General features: G+C 52.7%; 6 protein-coding genes across 6 annotated transcripts; 3 read left to right on the forward strand and 3 right to left on the reverse strand.

The window, feature by feature from the left end:
• Positions 1 to 1,574: 1,574 nt before the first annotated feature.
• N0V96_001218 (uncharacterized protein) lies at positions 1,575 to 1,981 on the forward strand (the record flags this gene model as incomplete). Its single annotated transcript, XM_053196800.2, has 2 exons — positions 1,575 to 1,633; positions 1,702 to 1,981. The coding sequence occupies 2 exons, from the start codon at positions 1,575 to 1,577 to the stop codon at positions 1,979 to 1,981; spliced, it is 339 nt and encodes a 112-aa protein (XP_053045727.2).
• A 1,009-nt stretch (positions 1,982 to 2,990) lies between these two features.
• N0V96_001219 (uncharacterized protein) lies at positions 2,991 to 4,834 on the forward strand (the record flags this gene model as incomplete). The annotated part of the gene is made up of 4 exons (XM_065756168.1): positions 2,991 to 3,175; positions 3,235 to 3,312; positions 3,369 to 3,708; positions 3,908 to 4,834. 4 exons carry the CDS (start codon positions 2,991 to 2,993, stop codon positions 4,832 to 4,834), a joined length of 1,530 nt encoding a protein of 509 aa, XP_065615408.1.
• Positions 4,835 to 5,108: 274 nt separating this feature from the next.
• N0V96_001220 (uncharacterized protein) lies at positions 5,109 to 6,418 on the reverse strand (the record flags this gene model as incomplete). The annotated part of the gene is made up of 2 exons (XM_053196798.2): positions 5,109 to 5,210; positions 5,279 to 6,418. 2 exons carry the CDS (start codon positions 6,416 to 6,418, stop codon positions 5,109 to 5,111), a joined length of 1,242 nt encoding a protein of 413 aa, XP_053045725.2.
• Positions 6,419 to 8,865: 2,447 nt separating this feature from the next.
• On the forward strand, positions 8,866 to 10,257 carry N0V96_001221 (uncharacterized protein; the record flags this gene model as incomplete). The annotated part of the gene is made up of 4 exons (XM_065756169.1): positions 8,866 to 9,187; positions 9,390 to 9,545; positions 9,758 to 10,007; positions 10,146 to 10,257. The coding sequence occupies 4 exons, from the start codon at positions 8,866 to 8,868 to the stop codon at positions 10,255 to 10,257; spliced, it is 840 nt and encodes a 279-aa protein (XP_065615409.1).
• Positions 10,258 to 10,662: 405 nt separating this feature from the next.
• N0V96_001222 (uncharacterized protein) lies at positions 10,663 to 14,694 on the reverse strand (the record flags this gene model as incomplete). Its single annotated transcript, XM_065756170.1, has 3 exons — positions 10,663 to 11,383; positions 11,450 to 14,090; positions 14,334 to 14,694. 3 exons carry the CDS (start codon positions 14,692 to 14,694, stop codon positions 10,663 to 10,665), a joined length of 3,723 nt encoding a protein of 1,240 aa, XP_065615410.1.
• Positions 14,695 to 16,771: 2,077 nt separating this feature from the next.
• RIM20 (pH-response regulator protein palA/rim20) lies at positions 16,772 to 19,593 on the reverse strand (the record flags this gene model as incomplete). The annotated part of the gene is made up of 5 exons (XM_065756171.1): positions 16,772 to 17,168; positions 17,219 to 18,461; positions 18,510 to 19,218; positions 19,286 to 19,529; positions 19,586 to 19,593. 5 exons carry the CDS (start codon positions 19,591 to 19,593, stop codon positions 16,772 to 16,774), a joined length of 2,601 nt encoding a protein of 866 aa, XP_065615411.1.
• Positions 19,594 to 20,484: the final 891 nt, after the last annotated feature.

Raw genomic sequence — 20,484 nt, forward strand, 5'->3', positions numbered from 1 at the left:
CATCATGGAACTCTGGTATCCCAACAAGGGGTAAGGTTATCCGCAATAAGCTATAGTATACAGCGTTGCGCGTCTTACTTCTCCAACCCGTCTGATCTCAAGCTCCTGAGTCCGTCATACCCCCCAAATAGTGGTATTTTCTTCTCACGCTTCTAAAATCAACCGATCTGAGATTCAGAAGCAGAGAACTAGCAAGCCTGCGCATGGGCTGGTTGGCGGGGGATGCCCGACGCCCTCGCATTCTTCGGCAGGCTCACCACCCCTGACTTGATGCGATGGATCCACTCAGCCGTAGAACGAGTTTCGAAAGCTTCCACCCCGGATTCGCCTCACATCAGCCCTCGCATCCAGGGGCTTGGAACTGAAATAGGGCTTAGGTTACCTTGAATGAGATATTCACCACCCACTTTCTTGTGACTTGCCTAGACCGCCATTTGTTTGCCTGCTTCCAGGACAGATACGTTTGCTCGGTCGAACACAAAAGCTGGGCTGCGTCATTGCCTTACCTTCGGTGGTACCTTCGTCTCTCGCTGGCGAAGGACATTAAGGGAATGCATGACATACGTTCTGTCTTGTTGGATTCAAGCATAGGTCCGCCGATAATCAAGGCGCGGTCGATGAATTTCAAAGAGTGATAAACCCAAGTGTTCGTCTCAGGTCTTGGGTCGATTACTGAAGGCTTCTTCCCAGCTCACACTGCCATCATTCGAGACAGAGCCTGCGCACTGACCAAAGCACACGCGAGGTTCACTGGGCATCTTCAGACGGCAGCACACGTCAAGTTGCATGACAGGAGTAGTCCGCATGTAGGTAGTTCACGAAAATCGGATGACACCGATGCTGGGCCTAGCCCTCGTCTCAGCATCTTTCTCGTTGGCATGACAGTACATATCAACACTGTTTTGCCTGGTGACTTCCTTGGACATTGAAAGGAACCTACAAATCACACTAACGTGAGTTAAATTCCCAACTAAAGGCTACTCCAGACTGGATCTATTATCCTACATTCGCAAAATCTCAGTCCAACATCCTGCAAAAGGCATCCCGCAAGAGAATCATCCGCGATCTCCAAGATTTTCTCGGTTTCTCTTTCCGTGACGAACCGAATGTTGAAGCTTAAAACCATGTACCTGGCTTGGCTCTGCTCAATCCTGACACACCCCGTGAATCAAGATCCGAGGTCCATTAAGCTTGGTTTTAGAGCCGAGTTTCGCAGGGACTCCGCGAGTGGGCCTGCCCTGTGGATGGGCTTACTACCCCGTATTATCCAGAACGGAGTACTCCTTTCGGAGTAAGCGATACTACCTGGCAAAACAGCAGAGGACTTCAGCCAAGATGTTTAGGAGCTGAGACTTTTGCAGATCATAGCTGAGCTGATGAGTAATAGGATCAACTCAAGTACTATAAATCTAGATAGAAGTTGCTCGCTTTATGGCTTGTGTCTCAATTCAAACCATCTCAACTCGACTGCATTCGCCTTGTGCTTCTTACCTACTTACATTTTATAATTACGATCTTCAATCTGCTGCGCAGAAATCTTCGATTAAACCATTTTCAATCACAACACTTCGACAATGCGTTTCTCAGCCGTCATCTTCACCCTCTTCTCCGCCGGTGTCCTCGCTCAAAATGGGTAAGTTCAGACCGGTTGTGTTTTCCCTCTGAGATGAACTTGCCTTCTAATCAGGAATTTGAATCAAGATGCGGTTTCCCAGATGGACCTGACTGCCAATCCCTCGGCAAGGGCGCGAACGGCCTGGAGCAATTCGCAGACCCCGATGGCTGCTGCTTGCTGCCCCTCCGTTGCGGCAACGGCGATGGTGGTGAGAGATGCGAGCGTGTGAGCGGTGCTAGTGCTGGCGGCGCAACCAACAACAATAATGGCAACACCGGCAATACTGGCAATACTGGCAACACTGGCACTGGGAGGAACGGAAGAAACAGAAACAACAACAACGCCAACAAGAAGAGGCGCATCTAGATCTTATAATAAATTGTATACATTGATGTTATATATAAGTATGCATCGGTATCTGTGGGTTGGCCGTCGATACTTGGTGAACCACAATTTATAATCAGTGAGATGCTGGGCAATATCAGAGTTCCTCATGACGTTCTTGCGATTTTTCTCTGCGTGCTCATGATCAAGCCCCATAAAAGACCAAGGACTCAAACGTCCTTACTTATTTTACACTCATGGCGGGCCGGCTTGATTGTAGAGTAGAAATTGCATTTGAGCCAGGGGAGGTGGGCACAAAGCATTAGAAAGGCGCCTTGGCCCAGGCCAGCTGTGTTCTATCAAATACCGAGACAAAAAGCAATGCCAGGTGAAAGAGAGAGACAGGTCTTAGCCCAGGCCACATTGTCACTTCTTGGAATTTCTTCCTTTGACTTCCCTTCTTAGCACTTTGTGGGCGGCTGTCCTCGACTCAATAGTGTGTGTGAAAGCTTATAGATGTCATCCAGCCCCTTCTTTATTGAGACTTTGGCTCAAACAGTCAATCAACTAGGCAGCACACGTTAAATACCATTTAAGCTCAACAAAGCTCATTGCTATCATAGCTGCCATTATCAGCATGTTTGTGTTTGACCTTTCTACGTGTGTTTTGTGGGACATATACAAGAAAATCCAGCCGAAGAGGACATTAAAAGTAGCAGAGATAGTGATAGCGATAGTCTAATAGAGGCATAAATGAGAAAGTGAAAAGCAGCAGCCTGCAGGGAAGGAGCAAGAACAAACGAAATTTAGGTGGTGCCTTCCAAGGCAGACATTCCCTTGCGCTCTCCTCACTTCCATTTCAACGCTCGCGGAATTTTCTTCCCGCCCACCAACCCAATTAACTTACCTACCTCCCGCCACCCACCTGAGGATCCGTATCACCTTTTATCTTCCCCTCCTCCGCCTTCAGGCTTCGTCTCGCAACAGTTCTCACCTCAGAAGAGTCGGTCTTAAGTACTTGCCCAGCTTCACTTTCTCTTCTTGACACATGATGGACGCCGCTTCGATGGACTTCGATTCGATGGACGACGTTTCCATCGCACGTTTTCTCCGAAGCCACGTGCATAGGCCGATACCTGGTAATACCATTTCAGGCCCCAACCCCGTGGCCGTTGCCATGAAGCCCGTGTTCCTCCGACTTATGGAGAAGCGCCTCACTCCGAAAGACTCCGAAAGGTACATCGTAACAATCTTGATACTACTCCGCTTGACAGGTGATTGATACTCGACAGCAGTTCCGATCCCGACAGTTTGACCGTCCTACACGAGATGCAACGATTGCAGGATGCTTTCTTGAGCCGCGAAGGCCCCAGGTAAATATTACGCTGATTTTCATGGATTTGCTAAATAGATTACTGATATCAAACAGCAAGCCCTCCATGCTTGATCTTGAACAACTCCATCGACGTCTGACATCGTGCCCAAAACGGCTCCCGAACAGCGACTACCTCAAGGACCTCGATCAAAAGATCCCATTGGTTCAACAAATCAATCAACTGTGTAGACAGTTCCATACGGATGCCTTGATGAAGGAGCTCCACCTGGACAAGGCTTCGTTCTGGTCCACGTTGATGACCATGGACTTGGAGAGGCTGGCAGAGGTTCGACGTGACCTGGACAATTTGACCAGTGCAAAGGCAAAGAGGCTTCTACTGACTGACTTTCCGGCATGGGTCATGGCAACGCCAATGCTTCTTCGCTCACGTATGGTACGCCCCAGTCTGTTCTGATATGAGTTTACTAATTCGTTGCTCAGTAATACACGGGTATGCAAAAGAGCCTACCAGGCAGTTGTACCCAGCTCGGCCGTTGGATGACATGTTCGAATTCGAATTTGTAAGTACCAGCTGCTCCTCAATGGGTAATGGTAGAAGGAACAAGGCAGAATTGACGTTCGTTCCCCAAAAGGCACGCATACGCGACTGCAAACGCTGCATCATCACAGAGCGAAGTTTCGACAGTGACGTGGTCCGCATCGTTCCACGTGACCTATTGAGATTGAGAACCCATATGATCAAGCAACTGGAAGGAATGAGATCATGGTACTCAGACGATACCATTACCGCGCTTCTGAAGAAACTTACGTCGGAATCTTGCGACGAAAACATCATCGACACTCGTCGCAACATGATCTGCATGGACCGATCGATGGACGATCATTGGTACACTGGAGAGTTCATGCTCAAACCGATGGGTCGACCAGTTCACATGTTTGTCTCATTTCCGGCAGAAGACCCAACTGAAGAACCTCAAGTGAAGGGTGTATGGGTTTTGACGTTGATCTTCCATTGGCTTCAGAAGACGGAGTTTCCGGGCATGCAAGAGACCATTCTTTTCGACACTGATCCCCGCCAGCACTTCGAGGACTTCAATCCCATGAACTTTGGGGTCTTTAATATCAAGACCGCTCATCCCGTGATCGGCGGAGAGATCGTCCGAATCTTCGCCTACAATGAGGAGGACTTGCCTGACTGTGATCTCTTGGATCTGCGGGCGAACCTGTATACAGCATTCTCGCTAGCTGCTGCTGTGGACCCGAGAGCCTACATGTTTGACAATGACAACGGCGGTGATGAAGGCGACAACGAACACGACGACTTCGACGAGATGATCGCTTCTAGATCTCACACATGGATTCTGCTGAAGAAGAGGGCCAAATCACCGTCGAGTCCACGGTTCCATAAAACACCTTCGACGGCTGCCGACAAACCTTCCCATGCTCACCAAGATTCGCAACAAGTTGAAGATGAAGCTTTGAGCCCCAATGAAGATGCAAAAGAGAATACGGCCAAGAACGACAACACGGTTGATGAGATTCAATCCTCTACTGCCTAGGAGGAGGAGCAGGCCGAATATTCGCCCCGTAAGCCGAACATCATCGGCATTCTCAGAAAGGGACGCCAGAGGGTGGGTGCTGTCTTGCGATCATTTCAGAGAGGCCTCCTGCGTCGACGAGAGGAGCGAGTCGACAAGAATGGTTCAAAGTAACCGCTTATCGTACAGAAACTTCTTGTTCTGTTGCTCCCTTGCGCCAGCATACTAAACTCCGTTCTCTACATGTATACATGTACTTAAGGCAAGATCAATTCCATTCTTCAGCACACGGCTTTTACTTCTCCTGTTCTAGGTACAATTCGTACTCATAACTGGAAAAAAGGAAGGGGGCAACACCCTTGAGGTCGTTCTCAAACAGGGGCATGCTAGCATAGTACTAGAAAGAAGGATTAGAATCGATGGCCAATCAATGTGACAATATCATGGAATGTTACTTTCACATACCTCAAACGTGCCGTTGGAGCTTAAGCTACCCGTCTGCACAGTCCATCCCCAGACGAGAGCATTATCGCTCTTGCGCGTGTCGGAAAACGTGTCCGTCATCAACTTGTACCCGCTAAGCGCAGACTTGAGATAGTTGTCGCCTTCGATGTAGCCCAGACGAAGACTCTTGAGAAGCCCATACACAAACATGGCGGACCCAGAGCTCTCAATGTAGTTTCCCCACTGGCCCTCCGTACCGGGCGTCATGACGAGCCACCATCCCTTTGTCTTCTCATCCTGCGCAGCAACAACGGCGTCCGAGACGTGCTGCAGATACCCAACCAGACGCTCGCGGGCCGGATGGTCCAGAGGGAAGAGCTCAAGAGTGTCGACGAGAGCCATGACATACCACCCGACAGCACGGCCCCAGACATTAGGCGAGGCGCCCGTCTCCGGGTCGGCCCAGATGGCCTTCTTGCTCCAGTCGAAGCCGTGCAGTGGCAGGCCGTTCGTCGCGTTACCGAGGATCGTACCCGCGGTGATGAGGTCGAATTGCAACGCGATATCGTCCCACGCGGTGGTGTTATCCGGCTCGAACTCGGCGGTCCAGCGGGCGTAGAAGACGTCGAGCATGTAGATGCCGTCGAGCCACATCTGGTCCATGTAGACGGGGTAGCGGTGGTAGAAGCCACCGTCCGGGGAACGGCCTGTGCGATCGATCTGGTGACGGAGGGTCTGCGCCGCGGTCTTGTAGATTTCGTCGCCGGTAGCGTTGTAGATGTCGAGAAAGGTGTGGCCGAAGCGGATGTCGTCGATGGAGTTGCTGTTGTTGTAAAGGAGGATCTCGCCGTCTTGAGACGGGTAGAGGAGGATGTCTGTGGCGTGCTTGACGTAGTCATAGTACCGCTTGTCGCCGGTCCTCTCGTAGGCGCGTAGGACGCCCGAGTAGAAGGCTGAGATTGTGTAGGCGTAGGTCGGCTCTACACCGTGCTTGATTTGGGAGTCGGCCATCCATGTTAGGTACCGGGGCTCGCCGTCGAGTTTGCCGGGTTTCAGCTTTTCATCGGGCGCGATCGCGAACCAGCCATTGGGGAGGGAGATTGCTGCGGATGAGAGGGCGACGCTGGCCAGCGCGGTGGCTGCGAGGGAGGTGATCTTCATGTTGACGACTACTTGACTGCTGCCCGGCTAGATGTTTGATGTTGCCAACGTGCCAACGGCTTGGAAGACGAAGAACAAGCCGACGAGCGTAGTCTTCCATCATGGAATCCCCTAATGTTGACTATTTATAAAAAAGCTTGCCTCCTATTGGGAGCACCACTAAGCTTAAAAGATCTCGTGAAGTTCTGCCATCTTCAAGGTTCCCCTCATTCTGACTCCTTCCAAGATCGGCCAAGAGCTGGTCAATTTGACTGAGTCGTCTTCGGTACCATTCCATCTGCAGCTTTGCTTATCCGATGCGTTCATATGAGCAAAGAGTAAGAGGTTGGTATGGGGGAAGCCACTCTTGGCATCTGATCAACATAGGAGAGCGAGGCATGATGTCAAGCCAGGGACCACACAATGGAGTTGGTTTGAAGCTCCGGGGCCTGACGGAAAAGCAGGTCTTTCTAAGACTGCGGGGCCAAGGCAAGATCTTAGTTCACGGTGAAGTTTGCGGGGAAGGTCGGGAGAAGAGACCGGCTGGAGCGGGGAAGCCAAATAGTTTGCTCTTATGCTTAATTTCACCCCAGGGAAACCCCGTACAAAACATGGAGGTAGTTCAGCTTGGGATGAACTGAATTTCATAGCAAGCTCAGATGATATTCAGTTGCCGTCGGTTTCTATAGCTCAACGGCAAGAGGCTTCACTCTCGGCAGAATCTCCAGTCTCTATTTGCAAGCTGCTCTTATACGCGACTGTCTTACAAAGAGTCCCGCCCCCACGACACTCCGTGTACCGGATCGGTAGTAGTCAGCCGGGAATATGTCGAATATTCCCTATCGGCTCCTTCCCAGTTGTTCATGTTGCATGCAAGATGTCGTTGTTTCTTTGGAAACTCGGCACTCGTGTTCTCCAAATTGCCGATGAGTTTATACACCAATCAGAGGGACGACTGGTGATGTATCTGGCAAATGGGATCTGGCAATTGAAAGTGAGAATTCATACGATTCGATTGCTTCGGCGACCGTTAAGCCGGATGGCCTGTCCCCAGTTCTTGGCGTTTTCTCCATTGTGAGAAGGCGGTGACGCCGATTCATACTGAATCTATCATGCAGCATCAGCATCGCCATTTTGCCAAGCCTACCGCACCTGGACTTTTCCGTTCACAAGGCCAAGCACTTTTCCGCGCTTTCGGAAGCTCACGATGATCTTTCCTCCTGGTTCCATGGAAGAAGTCGTATGTTACTCTCAATCTACTAATGATGGCTGGGAAGCCGAGAGTTCATATGATTTGCAGCAGCCGGCCAGAAGTTTTCCATTTGCATATAAGTCAAGGTACTGTCCTGCGATTTACCAGGCTTAGCCTAGTGCTCATGATTGCTCGAAAGCCAAAAAAAAGTAATACCAATCATGTGTATAATCGAAGCGATCTAAGGAAAGACTTAGCAGTAGCACATCATCATTCTGTTCTAATTCCTCGATGTTTTCCCCGTTATTCATGCCTTGTTCAGCCCATGCGGTCGGAAATCCAATTTGATTCAGTTTTCATCAATGATGAGTCCAGTCTGTCATGGACAGAGCAACAAGCGAGTAACGAGATAACTCGTCGGCCAAAATCAACTCTCTTTATTCTTTTATAGATTTTGTTGTCCTCGCTCTCTTTTCAAGGTGTCATAGTATGTCAGGTTCAGGCGTTGATTGCTGCCCGCAGTTAATGGCGTCATTTCGGCGATATAAGTATTTTCTTGAGAATACGTATGTAGAGAAAAAGCTAGAAAAGAATAGTAATACTGATAGCAACAGTGGTAGAGGCAAGGTAGAGGTAGTGAGGATGCGCCGAGCAGATTATCATCCCCTCACCGACCTAGGAACCCAGGTTGAGATAAAGTGGTACTCCCAGTGCCGAAAATGAGCTTAGTCTTAGAGAGGTAGCAAATCAACTCTTCTTACTACACGACAATCACCTATACATACCTGATATTAGGACATTAGCAAAGATAGCTCACCATCCACTTTTCCCATGCGTCTCTCACCTTATCATCGTGACCGTGGAAATTAGCGTGTCTGGTCACCTGGGCGTCGGCTCGAATACACTAAATCTTGACTCAATCATGGATCAGCGGGTCCCTCTACCCGTCCGATCAAGTACCGGTGCGAGCGGGACGCCCCATACGTATTTCAACGAAGATTGCCGAGAACGGGCAAATCTCGAGCTGCGGGATGTGTGGGATAGGGGTCCGTCCACCACAAACTTTCTAAAAAGCCTCATTTTCAACCTCGAAGAACTCCACTTCACCAATCACGTCAGTCATCTTCAACTTCACTCATTTTCTCTTCTCAACTTCCTTCCCAACGTGAAAGCCCAAGACCACTCTTGACAAAAGTCCCACCCCACACGAGGTGTACTTACTCAGATACAAAAACTCATTCAAACCAGACCAATAGGTATTTCTTATCTAACCACAATGGCGGACTCACCAAGAACAATCCATCAACCAATCCACCCCTCCGTCCGCGCCAAGCTGGACCCGGAATACGTCGCCCTCCACGATTCCATCATCCAGTACATGGAACCCTCCGAAGCCCGACCCTGGGACCCGGCCTCGCGATCCGCGCCCAACCCGCTCGCGCACACGACGCAGAAGCTCTCACCCGTCGGCAAGCAATGGGACGAGGACATCGGCGGCGACATCCACGTGCGCGTCTTCGTGCCCGAGGGTCAGGCGCCGTCGGAGGAGGCCGGGTGGCCGTGCTTGGTCTGGCTTCACGGCGGCGGGTGGGTGAATGGTGGGTTGGATAGCGAGAACGGCTTCTTGACGCATGTTTGTAAATGTACGTTAATGGTTTTCTCGACTCTCTTTTCTTCATCCCTCCCATTCCTTTTGCGCACTTGTCCTGCCGCCTACAAAAGGAGATGAAGATTATTGGAATATGGGAATGTGACTGTAAGTGAGCGTGAGCGTTGATAAGAGTACCAAAAAAAAAATAGATGTAAAGTGCGTCGTCGTCACGATAAACTACCGCCACGCCCCGGAACACGTCTACCCAGCCGCCGTCGACGACTGCCTCACAGGCCTGAGATGGCTCTACGAGCCCTCCAACGCCTCCCGTCTAGGCATCAACACGTCCCTCGTCACCATCGGCGGTCTCTCAGCGTTTGTTATCCCCTTCCCTTATTCCCCCCTTATTTTGTCCAGAACCCACGGAACCCCTCCCACTAACACACAAAGCAGAGGCGGCAACCTAGCCGCAATCCTAACAATGAACCTCACCCTCTCCCTCGCCCCCTTCACCCACCGCCCATCTCCCAACTCCTAATCTGCCCCGTTATCGACTCAACCGCCACCGCGTCCACAGGCTGGTCCGCCACCCGCCACGTCCCCTGGCTAACACCCACCCGCATGGGCTGGTACCAAGACCTCTACTTCTCCCGCGGCGACCTCGACAAGAAGCAGTGGCAGGCCTCGCCGTGTTTCGCTCCGCGCGAGCTTCTGGCCAAGAGTCCCAAGACGTGGCTTGCTGTTGCGGGTGTGGACTTATTGACGACGGAGGGGTTGGCGTATGCGGAGTTGCTGAAGGAGAATGGGGTGGAGGTTGAGACGGAAGTGTATGAGGGGGCGACGCACTCTGTGCTTGTGCTTGCTGGGTATGTTTTTGAAAAGTTTCTTTTTTTTTTTTACTTTGGTTTGCTCGTTGAGTTGTTTGCTTGGATGTGGACTGATAAGCTGACTTTTCTACCTTTTAGTGTACACCAAATCAGCAGGAAACTCGTCCACGACGCGTGTGCCATGCTGGCCAAGGGTTTCGGAACCTCGTACGATCCTGCGGCGGCTCCTATTCTCTCGCAAGATGAGTAATCTTGTCCAGAAAGAGGAGCGAGCACCAGGCTTTGGGACGGTGGCGGAGCAAGCTTCGTCTTGAAATCACAAAGGCAGAAAGCCTAGGTCATCAGGTTTTGTCTTTCAACCAAAAGGGGGAATATCACACAGAAAAAAGGTGATGAAGAAACATAAACATGGTATTTGTCTTTTTATATCGTAATTATAAACCACGTAACCGTCAAAAGACTTGAGGAAAACTCGTGATATTCCCGTCAAAGTCTAAGAACATAGTTGACGTTAAAGACGACCTAGTCTATTTTCCTAGGAAACGTCTTTTGTGTATTATGCTTGGGGGTGAAAGGAAAAGGGGGGGAAAAGTCCGTGACGAATATTGAGGACCGCCTCGAGCAGTCACTACACGCCACGTCCGAGACGTAACCATCACGACGCCGTAAGAAGTTTCTGCAACTCGGCAAAACGCACCGGCTTGGGCAAAAACACGTCAAACCCAGACGTCTCGGCATCCCTCCTCGCATCCGCGCTCGCCAGCCCCGTTAGCGCCACCACCGTTGTCGCCTGCAACCTGTGTTCCCGTTCGTACTCGCGTATCCTCTTGGTCGCTTCGAACCCGTTCATGATGGGCATGCTGATATCCATGAGCACGAAATCGAACTTCCGCCGTTTACTAGCGCTCGCCTCGATAGACGAGCTCGACGCCTCGATAAACCGGTCGAGTGCCTCCTGCCCGTTCTCGGCCTGCTCGTACGTGAAGCCGCACTTCTTCATAAACATGACGAGCAGCTTGAGGTTGATCTGGTTATCGTCTACGAGGAGGACGTGCAGCGTCACGTGCTTCTGTTCCACGAGGACGGGCTGGCCGCCGTTCAGAGCCGGGGAGAGAGCCATTGCGCCCAGGGGCTTGATGAGGGGTTGCACGCCTATGGCGGGTTCGAGTTGCTCTGGTCTGGCTTGCTGGTGGAGCGGGGTGCCGACCCGTTCGACTTGGCGAATTTCGTTGTTGCCAGGGGTGGTGCCGTCAGGGGCGAGCGGTACCGGAGCCGGCAGCCCGGATGAGTTGCGTGTCATTGCCTGACTTTTCTCCAGCTCTTCTACCCGCTTGAGGCAGTGGCTAAAGACCTTGGCTAGTTTTCGTGGGCCGCATCTGCAATTCTGAGTTAGCCTTGGGGTACAGAAACGAAGGTATTCATCACAGGAGTTGTCTACTTACGGTTGCGGTATCACCTCGACGATTTCTGAAAAGTCCAATAACAGCTTGCTGTGATCCTGAAGAATGTTAACCGCCTCTTCTGCCGTCGGGCACACAATGATGAAGGGCGCCTTCCTCTGGCTAGGCGACCTCCGTGAATTCTCCTTGAAGCGCTTCTCCAGCACCTCTACCGAGGGAGGCTCGGAGTAGAGGTACATATCGGCACCTGGCGGATCGCTGGGGCTCTCCTTGATGACCTCCATCTTGAACCAATCGGAGCACGTCTCCGCGAGGATCTGGTTCAGCTTCGCCGCGTGTTTCGTCATAGGCGGAGCGTCGGGGGTACGCTCCTCCTCGAGGAGGACGATCTTCATCCCCTTTGTCTCGTTGACGGTGCTGCGCATCACCTCATCCGGCTCGCGGGGCCCCTCCGTGTCGTCGGATGCGGACGTGAAACTGAGGTGAACATCGAACTCGGTGCCTCTGTCCTGCTCGGACCTGACCTCGAGGCTTCCTCGCAACGAGTCGACAATCTGCTTGACGATGCTGAGACCCAGGCCCGTGCCGGGCTGGAATGAATCCTCCTGGCTGAAGGGGAGGAACAGTCGGGTTTGTTGGAACTCCTCAGACATGCCCTTGCCAGAGTCCGCCACGCGTATCATAGCGTCAATCTTTGTTCCCTCAGATCTCGTCTGGCCGGTCAAAGAAACAAGAACGTAGCCTTGCGTCGTGTACTTCAAGGCGTTCCCAAACAAGTTCATGATAATCCGCCGGAGGGCGCCAGGCTGCGCTTTCACCAACCAGGGTATCTTCGGGTCGACGTCTAGCAATATTGATACAGGACCCTTGGCCCCCGGCGCTTGGAAATTGCCTACCGACCTCACATTATTTGTCTCCTTGACACTGATGCTGGGCTTGGGTCCATCTAGGGAGCCCGCGCCGACGAGCTTCTTGAAGGCGTGGCCCGCGGCGATGGCGTCGACGACTTCCTCCACGAGAACAGCGAGGTCCACCACGGAGGACATGCTCAAGCTTTCGAGCGAGTCTGACGTGATGGCGGCCGGCCTATTCTGGTTCTGCTTGGCGCGCCGTCTCATCTGCGCCCGTCCGAGCCTGTTGATCTTGCTGTAGTCGAGGACGTGGTTGAGTGTGTCGAGTAGCGTCTTTCCGCAGGTGGCAATGGAGCTTATGAGGCCCGATTGGTACGCGTCTGTGCTGGTATCTTGGAGAAGCTCGGCGGATCCGAGGATGCCGTGGAGGGGACTACGGAGTTCGTGGCTCATGCTCGCGATAAAGGTCGTCTTGGCAGCCTCGTTCTTTTGGCTGTTGATGCGGCCAACTTGGGTCATGATACTGTTGCTGAACGCGCGGAGGTACGAGAGGTCCTGATCGAGATTCATCATGCGGCCGGTGACGGAGGTCCAGAGGAAACAGCCGCCGGCTAACCTGTCTTCGCCGTAGTCGAATAGGGGCACGAACACCACTGTCTTGGCTCCGGGTATCTTCTTGAGGAGTTCTTCGTGAACCATCTTGACTTTTCGCCGTCTGCCTTCGGATTTGTCGGGCCGAGTTGCGCCGTCGACACCCATCGTCTCCCTATCGCTGGCACTATCGTCACCGGAAGACACCCCTAGTCCGGCTTCGGTGAAGGAAAATGTCTTGCCCATGGGGAACATGGAAAAGTACTTTTCGAGAATGCCGAGTGAAAGCGCCGGGCCCTGCTCGATGCGGGCACGCGCGCGCTCGTCAGCCACGGAGAAGCTTAGAATCTTGCACGGTCTGGAGGAGGGCGAGGTGTCAGAGTCGGAGCTGTCCAGCCCAGAGCCTGACGTGGCGGGTCGTGTAACGTCCTCTTCGTCCGAGGACTGATTTCTGCCCGACCTCGACTGGCTGCCGGGCGTAGCAGTCGTTGCCGTGGCTCCGAAGAAGGCTACGCCGTCAGCCAGCGTCGAGTGCCGAAGGACCTCTGCTGCGCGGGTGAAGAGTTTCGATAGGCCGTCTACCCTCGGCTGGTATGCCTTCTTGGGCGATGGCGGGTTCTCGGTGCTGGGCCCCGGAGGTTCCGTTTCCGTAGTATCGCTTTGCGGACGAGACGAAGAGGATTCTCGAGACCGGACGATAGCTTCGGCGTTGCGAAAGTACGAATTCGATCTCGGCATCGGCCGTCGGGTCGAGATGAGCGGCATATCCGGTGGTCGCACCGTCGAGGGGCTCCTCGGTATGTCGTCCTTTACAGGATTTGCGTCTTCGTTCATGGTGGAACATCCTTCGATAAACGTGGCCAGTCCTCGCACTATCCGCTCGCCCTTAAATCTGTCGACGCGATCCCGTGCCCACTCCAAATGTTCCATGGCCGTTTGCGCGACGCCCTGCATGAACCGGATCTCCTCCGCTGTGAGTCCATTGTGTGGTCGTTCATCGGAGACGGCAAAGGAGCCAATCTTGTGGCCGCTGCGTGAGATGATGGGCACGCCAGCGTAGAAGCGAACGCCGGGTTCCGAGACCACGTAGGGACGTTGCGCAAATCGAGGGTCGAGGCGGCAGTCATTGACAATGAGTCCGGTTGCCGTATACGGGCGGCCCTTGTGGTCTAAACCTGTGCAAGTGTTCACCATTGAGTGTTCGCAAACAGCATCGGGACGAGAGAGAATGGTAGCGCCGACTATAAGATCACAAACTGTCAGCATAGGACCACCCAAGATGAACCGGCCCCCTTCTTCCCGTGTGTCTGAGCCTGACAATGCACACTGGAAATAGGATTTGAGCATGAAGCCGAGAATGTGTGTGAAAAAGGCTTTCGACATGCAGCGACGGCGGATAGCTCTAGAGGCAGGCCGCAACCGCAGCCACAGCCGCAGCCGGGACTGAGTGGTGTGGTTTTTCCCAAATGGAGAGGCCTACGTACGCCACAGTTCATTATCACTGCTTGCCTGGTCATCGTCGTCGTTCAAGCCGCTGCTATTCGAATCTTGCAGATGCTCAAAGTCTCCGAGCTGAATGGTACGGGTACCCTCGGCAAGAATTGTCTGGGTGGTGGTATCGATCAGCGACACCATGGCCCGCTTGACGTTAAGCTTCAGGACGGCGAGCTGGGCAAAAGCCGTGAGAGCCTTGTCGGCCGAGGCCTTTGGCTTGTAGCCGTTGCCATGTAAGTCCGGGGCGGCGATGCTGTCGACATTGAGGGCGACGTTGAAGGAGGAACCTTGGGCGACCTGCCAGCTCTGGAGATATCGCTGGACCTCCCGCTCGCGCTGGGCCTCGGACATTGGATTGTGGGAAGAAAACGCACGCGGATGCGCGCGCACAGCAGCAAGCACACCGCACAGGGGTGGTGGGTGCGATTCTCTGTGGGGGTGTGTAAGGTTTGAGCCGGCTTTGGCGAGGGAATTAGAAGGAAAGCGAGTGAGAGGTGAGAGCGAGAATGAGGATGAGGATGAGCGTTAGTGGGTGGGTGTGAGACTGAGACTGAGAGTGAGATTGAGAGTGAGAGTGAGAGGAGCGTAGCCGTGCTCTGATGTCGAGGGGTAGCAAGCAGGGGGGAGAGCGGCGGTATTGGCGGCTCTCGTCTACCCTGGCCTCACTCTATGTCTCTCTCCTCAGATTCGTTCTGCGTCTTTTTCTCTCTCCCTTTTTCCTCCCGAGGCTTTGTTGCTTAGGTTGGTTTTTTTTTCTGTCAAGAGGGGACTTTCGGAGTGACAGTCCGGCGGGGAGCGACAAACTACTACGCTCGTGGACCTCGCGTGGCCACGGGGTGCATTTGGAGAAGGGGGAGGGGCACGAAGGAATGCGGAAAGGCGGACGAAGTGAAGTGGCACCTAAACCATTCCGGGTGTTGCGCTTTTCCTTTTTCTTCTTACTTTCTCTCTTCTGGTGGCGGCGGTGGCGGCAGGGCGGTAAACTGTTCGGCTGGCGGGAACCTCACATAACAAGGAGTGGAGGAGCGAAAAGGGCAGGGAAAAAAAAAAGGAAAGATTGGAAGATGTTCGCCCCCCAAAAAGACAGGTACCGCAAATGGATACCGGGGGAAAAAAAAACATATCCATTTGTTGTGGTACACACACCAGAGTACCTTAGTAGGTGGGCGAGGCTCTCTTTCCAACCAAAGAGAGTCTGACATCATATCCATCCTATCCTCTCTCTCTGTCGATGGGACCTAACTGGGCCAAATTCAACAAGATCCACCCCGTCACTCCTTTCTTGGGGGTCTTCCTTCACGTTCTAGAGCGGCCTATGAAACGCGTCCACAGGCAGAGAAGAGACCAATGGAATCACTCGGCCGGACGTTTGTCTCCCCTTGTCAATACCTCACTAACCCAGTGTTCGGCCGATCCGATCTCTGTTGGCTATCAGGATCGAATTTCGACTTTCCCACCTTCGGTTCATCGCCCGATTGCCTGCCGCATTGCCGCTCACGCCCTCCCTCCTCAAGCTTAAGTAAACAGAAAAAAACTCTCACAATTGCCACGACAACATGATGCCCAACATTTACAGTCTCACACACACTCTCGAGATTGTCACCTTCTTCTTCTTCCATAGACCATCATACATAAGGTAGTTGCTCTTCAACCAGTAACTGCATATGCAAACTGCAGACTCTTCAGCGGCTATCGCGGACTACGTCCGAAATTCCCATCCTCGGCAGATACTGACTCAGCAGCGTCACAAACTGCCCTGATTCGAGAAATAACACTCCCATTCGGGAAAATGTCGCTTGCACTTACTAATTTCATATCGACACCGAGTCAAGTGGTTCAAAAAAGAAGTTTATCTTTTTTTTATTTTATGTTTTTCCTTCTTCTGTTCTATAATTTGTAAACCCGGCGGTCAACTCCGGGTTGGAATTGTCATGCGGCCCCCAAAAACTTCTTTTCCCCAAATTTCTATCGGCCGAAATACGAAAAGAGACAAGAGGCGCAAAAATGGAGGAAACATTCCAAAAAGCCAGGAGACTAAAAATAGCGCCGAACCTTCCTTACCTCCTATTCTGTTCTAGAGGAATCTAACATCATAAGCCTCCCATGCCCTTGGGACATCCCGCTTTTTATCACAACATCAATTCCACCCACACCTCTCGTGATTCAACATGGGTCGAGTACTTCGACTGTGCTTCAGTGTGCTTCGGTGTACATGAACGAACCATGAACGTGTTCTTATTTTTTTATTAAAAAAAAACAAAAAAGCGTGCTTTGCGACGGAGCTATGGTATATCTAGCAAGACGGCACAAACCCATCAACGCCAAACTACTCGTTCAAAGCCGACCAAATGGAAGCCTTCCTCACACTGGCCCGTCCATCTCCCATTCACAGTCCCCTCTTTGAAGGTGGTGGGAATCGATCCGTATCCTAACCGAACTTGATCCCAGAAGACGGGTTCCAGGTGCCTCCTTGCGGCGGCTGGCTCGCCGTGCCCTGGCCTTGCGATGGTCCCCCGGGAGGTGCCGGTGCGCCTGGTTGAGCCCCGAACTTGATGCCCATATCTGGCTGCCACATGTTCGACATTGCGGCCGCGGGTCTCGGGTGTTGGGGCTCGACAGTCGACCCAGCCCATGACTGAATATGTGCCTCTGCGGGAGAGTGGACCTCGTGCCGCGACGGTGGCTGCTGCTGCTGCGCTGTTGTACCGGGGACGACGCTGGCGCTAAAGTAGGATTGGGGCCGCGGGTCATAGTTTGAGCCGGTCGGGGAGTGGACCGGGGATCGGTTCAAATTCAGTGAATTGAGCGGCGGCATGCTGACCTCCCTATGAACTAGTTAGCACCGTGGGTTGATATGCAGAGGCGACGATCTTACTCCTCGAGACTCTTGGCGTCCATCCGCCGCTCTGCAGCCCAAGCCTTGACAGGATCGCGGAAGTTCTGGCCGACGACCTTGCTCAAGTCATTGTAGAACTTGCGACCGACGTCCACGTTGTTGACAATCTCCTTGTACTTGTAGTAGGCATTGTCAAGCTTCTGAAGTGCCTGCTCCCGCTCGCGACTACCGCTCGACATGTTCTTCTTTTGACTCTCAAACTCTCGGTTGACTCTCTGCACCTCAGTCATGAGGCGCTCTTGTTCGTCTTCTTCCTTGGCCACCGCTTCGATTTCAGAGTCGTAAAGCTTGTCAAGGCGCTTCTCGAAAAAGTCCTCAAAGTGGGCCGGGACAATAGCTGTTGTCGGGTATGTTCTCTCGAGTCGTGCGGCTTCTTTTAGGATATCCGGCTTGATATCGTCCGTCCTAGCTTTCTCCCGCAGCGCCTCCGCCTTCTTTCTCCTTTTGGACTCGAGTCGCAGGACATCGTTGTAAGCCCCTCGAAGCCTACCTATTACCGGCTTCAGGTGCTCTGGGATGTCCATGCGTCTGGATGAAGGTACATAGTCCATGATGGCTCGGTCGGATCCAGAGAGCATTTCGAGCAAGTCCTGTACCTCCTTGTACTTCTCTCGGACCACCGCGTCACTGCTGGTACTGCTAGCAAAGTAGCCTTCAATCTCGGCTACTTGAGCCCAGAACTGGCCTCCCTGGGGATCGCTGCGACTTTCCGGTCTTGACCACCTGTCTGTGCCGTACTTCCGTCTCATTCGGTTGTCCTCCTCCTCTTCGGCCGCCAGTATTGCTTTACCTTCGTTGAAGATGGCGATATCGGCAGTCCTTAGCTTATCGATATCCGAGAAGGCCCGTTGAATCCTTCCTATAGCATCTGCCTGCCGTATTTCCTCCGCGTGGTGGACTAAGCTGTGAGGCAGGCCCAGCGGTTTCTCAAGTGCCTGCAACGAACCGGGTAGGTTGATGGAGCTGAGCATGGCATGAAGCTTTTCTGTCTGTGTTTCCATCTGGCCAATGATGTTCTCGTTGACTATGCGATCGCGCAGTTGCTCGTAGATAGTGATGGCAGCGTGAACAGAGAACGGAACTAGTTTGGTGAAGAGTGCCGGACCGAACTCGGCCTGGTCCCCTACGTAGTCAAACGGATTGGCTACTTGCGGAGGCACTCTGGCGACCGCCATATTCGCTCTGTCGAGAATTTTGAGCTCTGACTTTGGCGGTACAGGTTCTTCTCGAATCAGCCTTGCGTCCCCTACTTATCAGATTCGGTACTTACGAAGATAGATCACGTCGTTGTCCTTCTCTGCCCTCTTAAGATCTTCTTCGACCTTTCGTTTGAGACCATTGAGATCCTCGAGCACCGCCTTATTAAGGTAACCGCCCCGACTCTCCTTCAAGCCCTCGTTCACGCAGCTCACAGCGTCTTGCAAGCGTGCAACCTCCTCGCCATATTTCCTCTTCTCGAGACAATCGCATGCGGCCCGGTATTGCGCGGCACCAGCAAAGTGGTGGTGCTTTGCGCTCATGTGGTGAATCCAAGCAGAGCTGATCGCCTCGCTCTTCATCGCAGCCTCCCCTGCCGAGTTGTACAGATCGGACACGCGAGCGGCCAATCGAGCGATGATGGCATCCTTGTACCCGTCCATAACTGCTTTTTGCCAGAAGCACTCTTGCGACTGTGCCAGAAGCAGTTGAGACAGAGACTCGAGGGTGTGGGCATCCATATCCTCGGGCGGGTCAGACATGCGCAGTTCGGGCAGGACTTCCTTCAGCATATGTTCTAATACCCCAGACGCCGAAGCAAAGTAACCCGCGGCCGTCTTGAGACCTTCCGTACCGGATCTTGATTGCGCGACCGCAAGCTGGGAGTAGACGGAGGCCAGGTTGTAGAGAATGTTCATGAGTTCGTATTTGAGGTTGTTTCGCACCATCGGTCGTTCGGTGTTGTATCCTAATGCTGGGTACCACGTAAACTCGGCCCCGATCTGTTCGTAAGCTGCGTCAGCGACCTTACAATCTCTCTCTTGGGTGGGTGGTAAATGGTAGACGTACGTCGATCGGGAACTTGCCCCCGATCCACACGAGCTGTCCCGCATAGGCCTGCAGCTTCTTCACCCCGCTGGGGTGCGGTTCCCTTACGTTGACCGCATCTCGTCGTAGGGCGTCGATGACCTCGAGGTCCTGACGAAACATGTCCGGGTGTTGGTCATACTTGGTGTTGATGTACTGCCGTATCGTCGACGAGAGCGAGAGCTGTGTGGACTTGCGAAATGGCAACGACAGAATATTCGAAATGCTAGCCATGACGAGAAGGTTAGCAGAGACACTGTTGTGTATGAAAGCAATACTCACGTCGCCATGATTAAAGAGTGCCTCTTGGGGCTGAGGGGACGTCGTTGTAGAACCTCGAGCTAAGTACGGTATGTCACAAGCCTCATGACTTCATTGCTCGAAGCATGGAAAGGAAGCAACGCTGGAACTGACGTTGGCGGGGCACGAGTGCATTGTGGCGCGAGCCTGCCTCGGGTGGGGGTGGGGGCGTGGCTGAGACAGATCAGTTTGGTGCCTGACGACCGTTACGGATTGAGGCCTGATATTGCAGGCTTGAACTGGGCAGTTCGTCCCATCTAGAGCATCTCTAAGCCGATGGCGATCCAAATAAAAGGCACAGATTCGCATCAAGGAAGGTTGTAGAATCAAGTTTTGAACTGTTGGATGTTTCGTAGCATTGGTATACACTTGTTCTAAAACTCTACATAGGCGCCGATGACTGCCTTTCCTTGCACCAAAATCAAACCATATCAGGTGGTTGACCTCCAAAAAGGACACCCAACGTCCTTATCATGACTCCAAACGTCCGGCCTGTCACAGGTCTATGTGCCGATTGCGCGATCCGTCGACGCAATCCATCTATGTGCAATGCAATGCCGCAGTGATAGAAAAGAAAAGAAAGAGGGTAAGCGTTTGCCAGCATGCTGTCAATGTAGAAAAAATGCCCCGTATCATACTCAAACGCCGAAGCTCAATACGAGCTGTATGCCGAAGTCGAGATGCGAGTCGAATCGAAGAAGAGTGTTGTGGTGATGGAATGAGGGTATCACGGTCAGCGGATTATAATTATGATCCTGTCCAGGGGTGTTGTCGTAACGTAGGTAGGTGCCCTGGGCAATGCAACCTGCCGTTCTTTGTCGGCCAGATTGAATTTTTGCTGCCGTCTGAATCGAAACGGGCCCGTGCCATTTCGGCCAAAG

This window comes from Colletotrichum fioriniae, assembly GCF_027942845.1.
Source record: "Colletotrichum fioriniae strain IMI 355084 chromosome Unknown scaffold_1, whole genome shotgun sequence".
In the NCBI taxonomy this organism is placed as follows: domain Eukaryota; kingdom Fungi; phylum Ascomycota; class Sordariomycetes; order Glomerellales; family Glomerellaceae; genus Colletotrichum; species Colletotrichum fioriniae.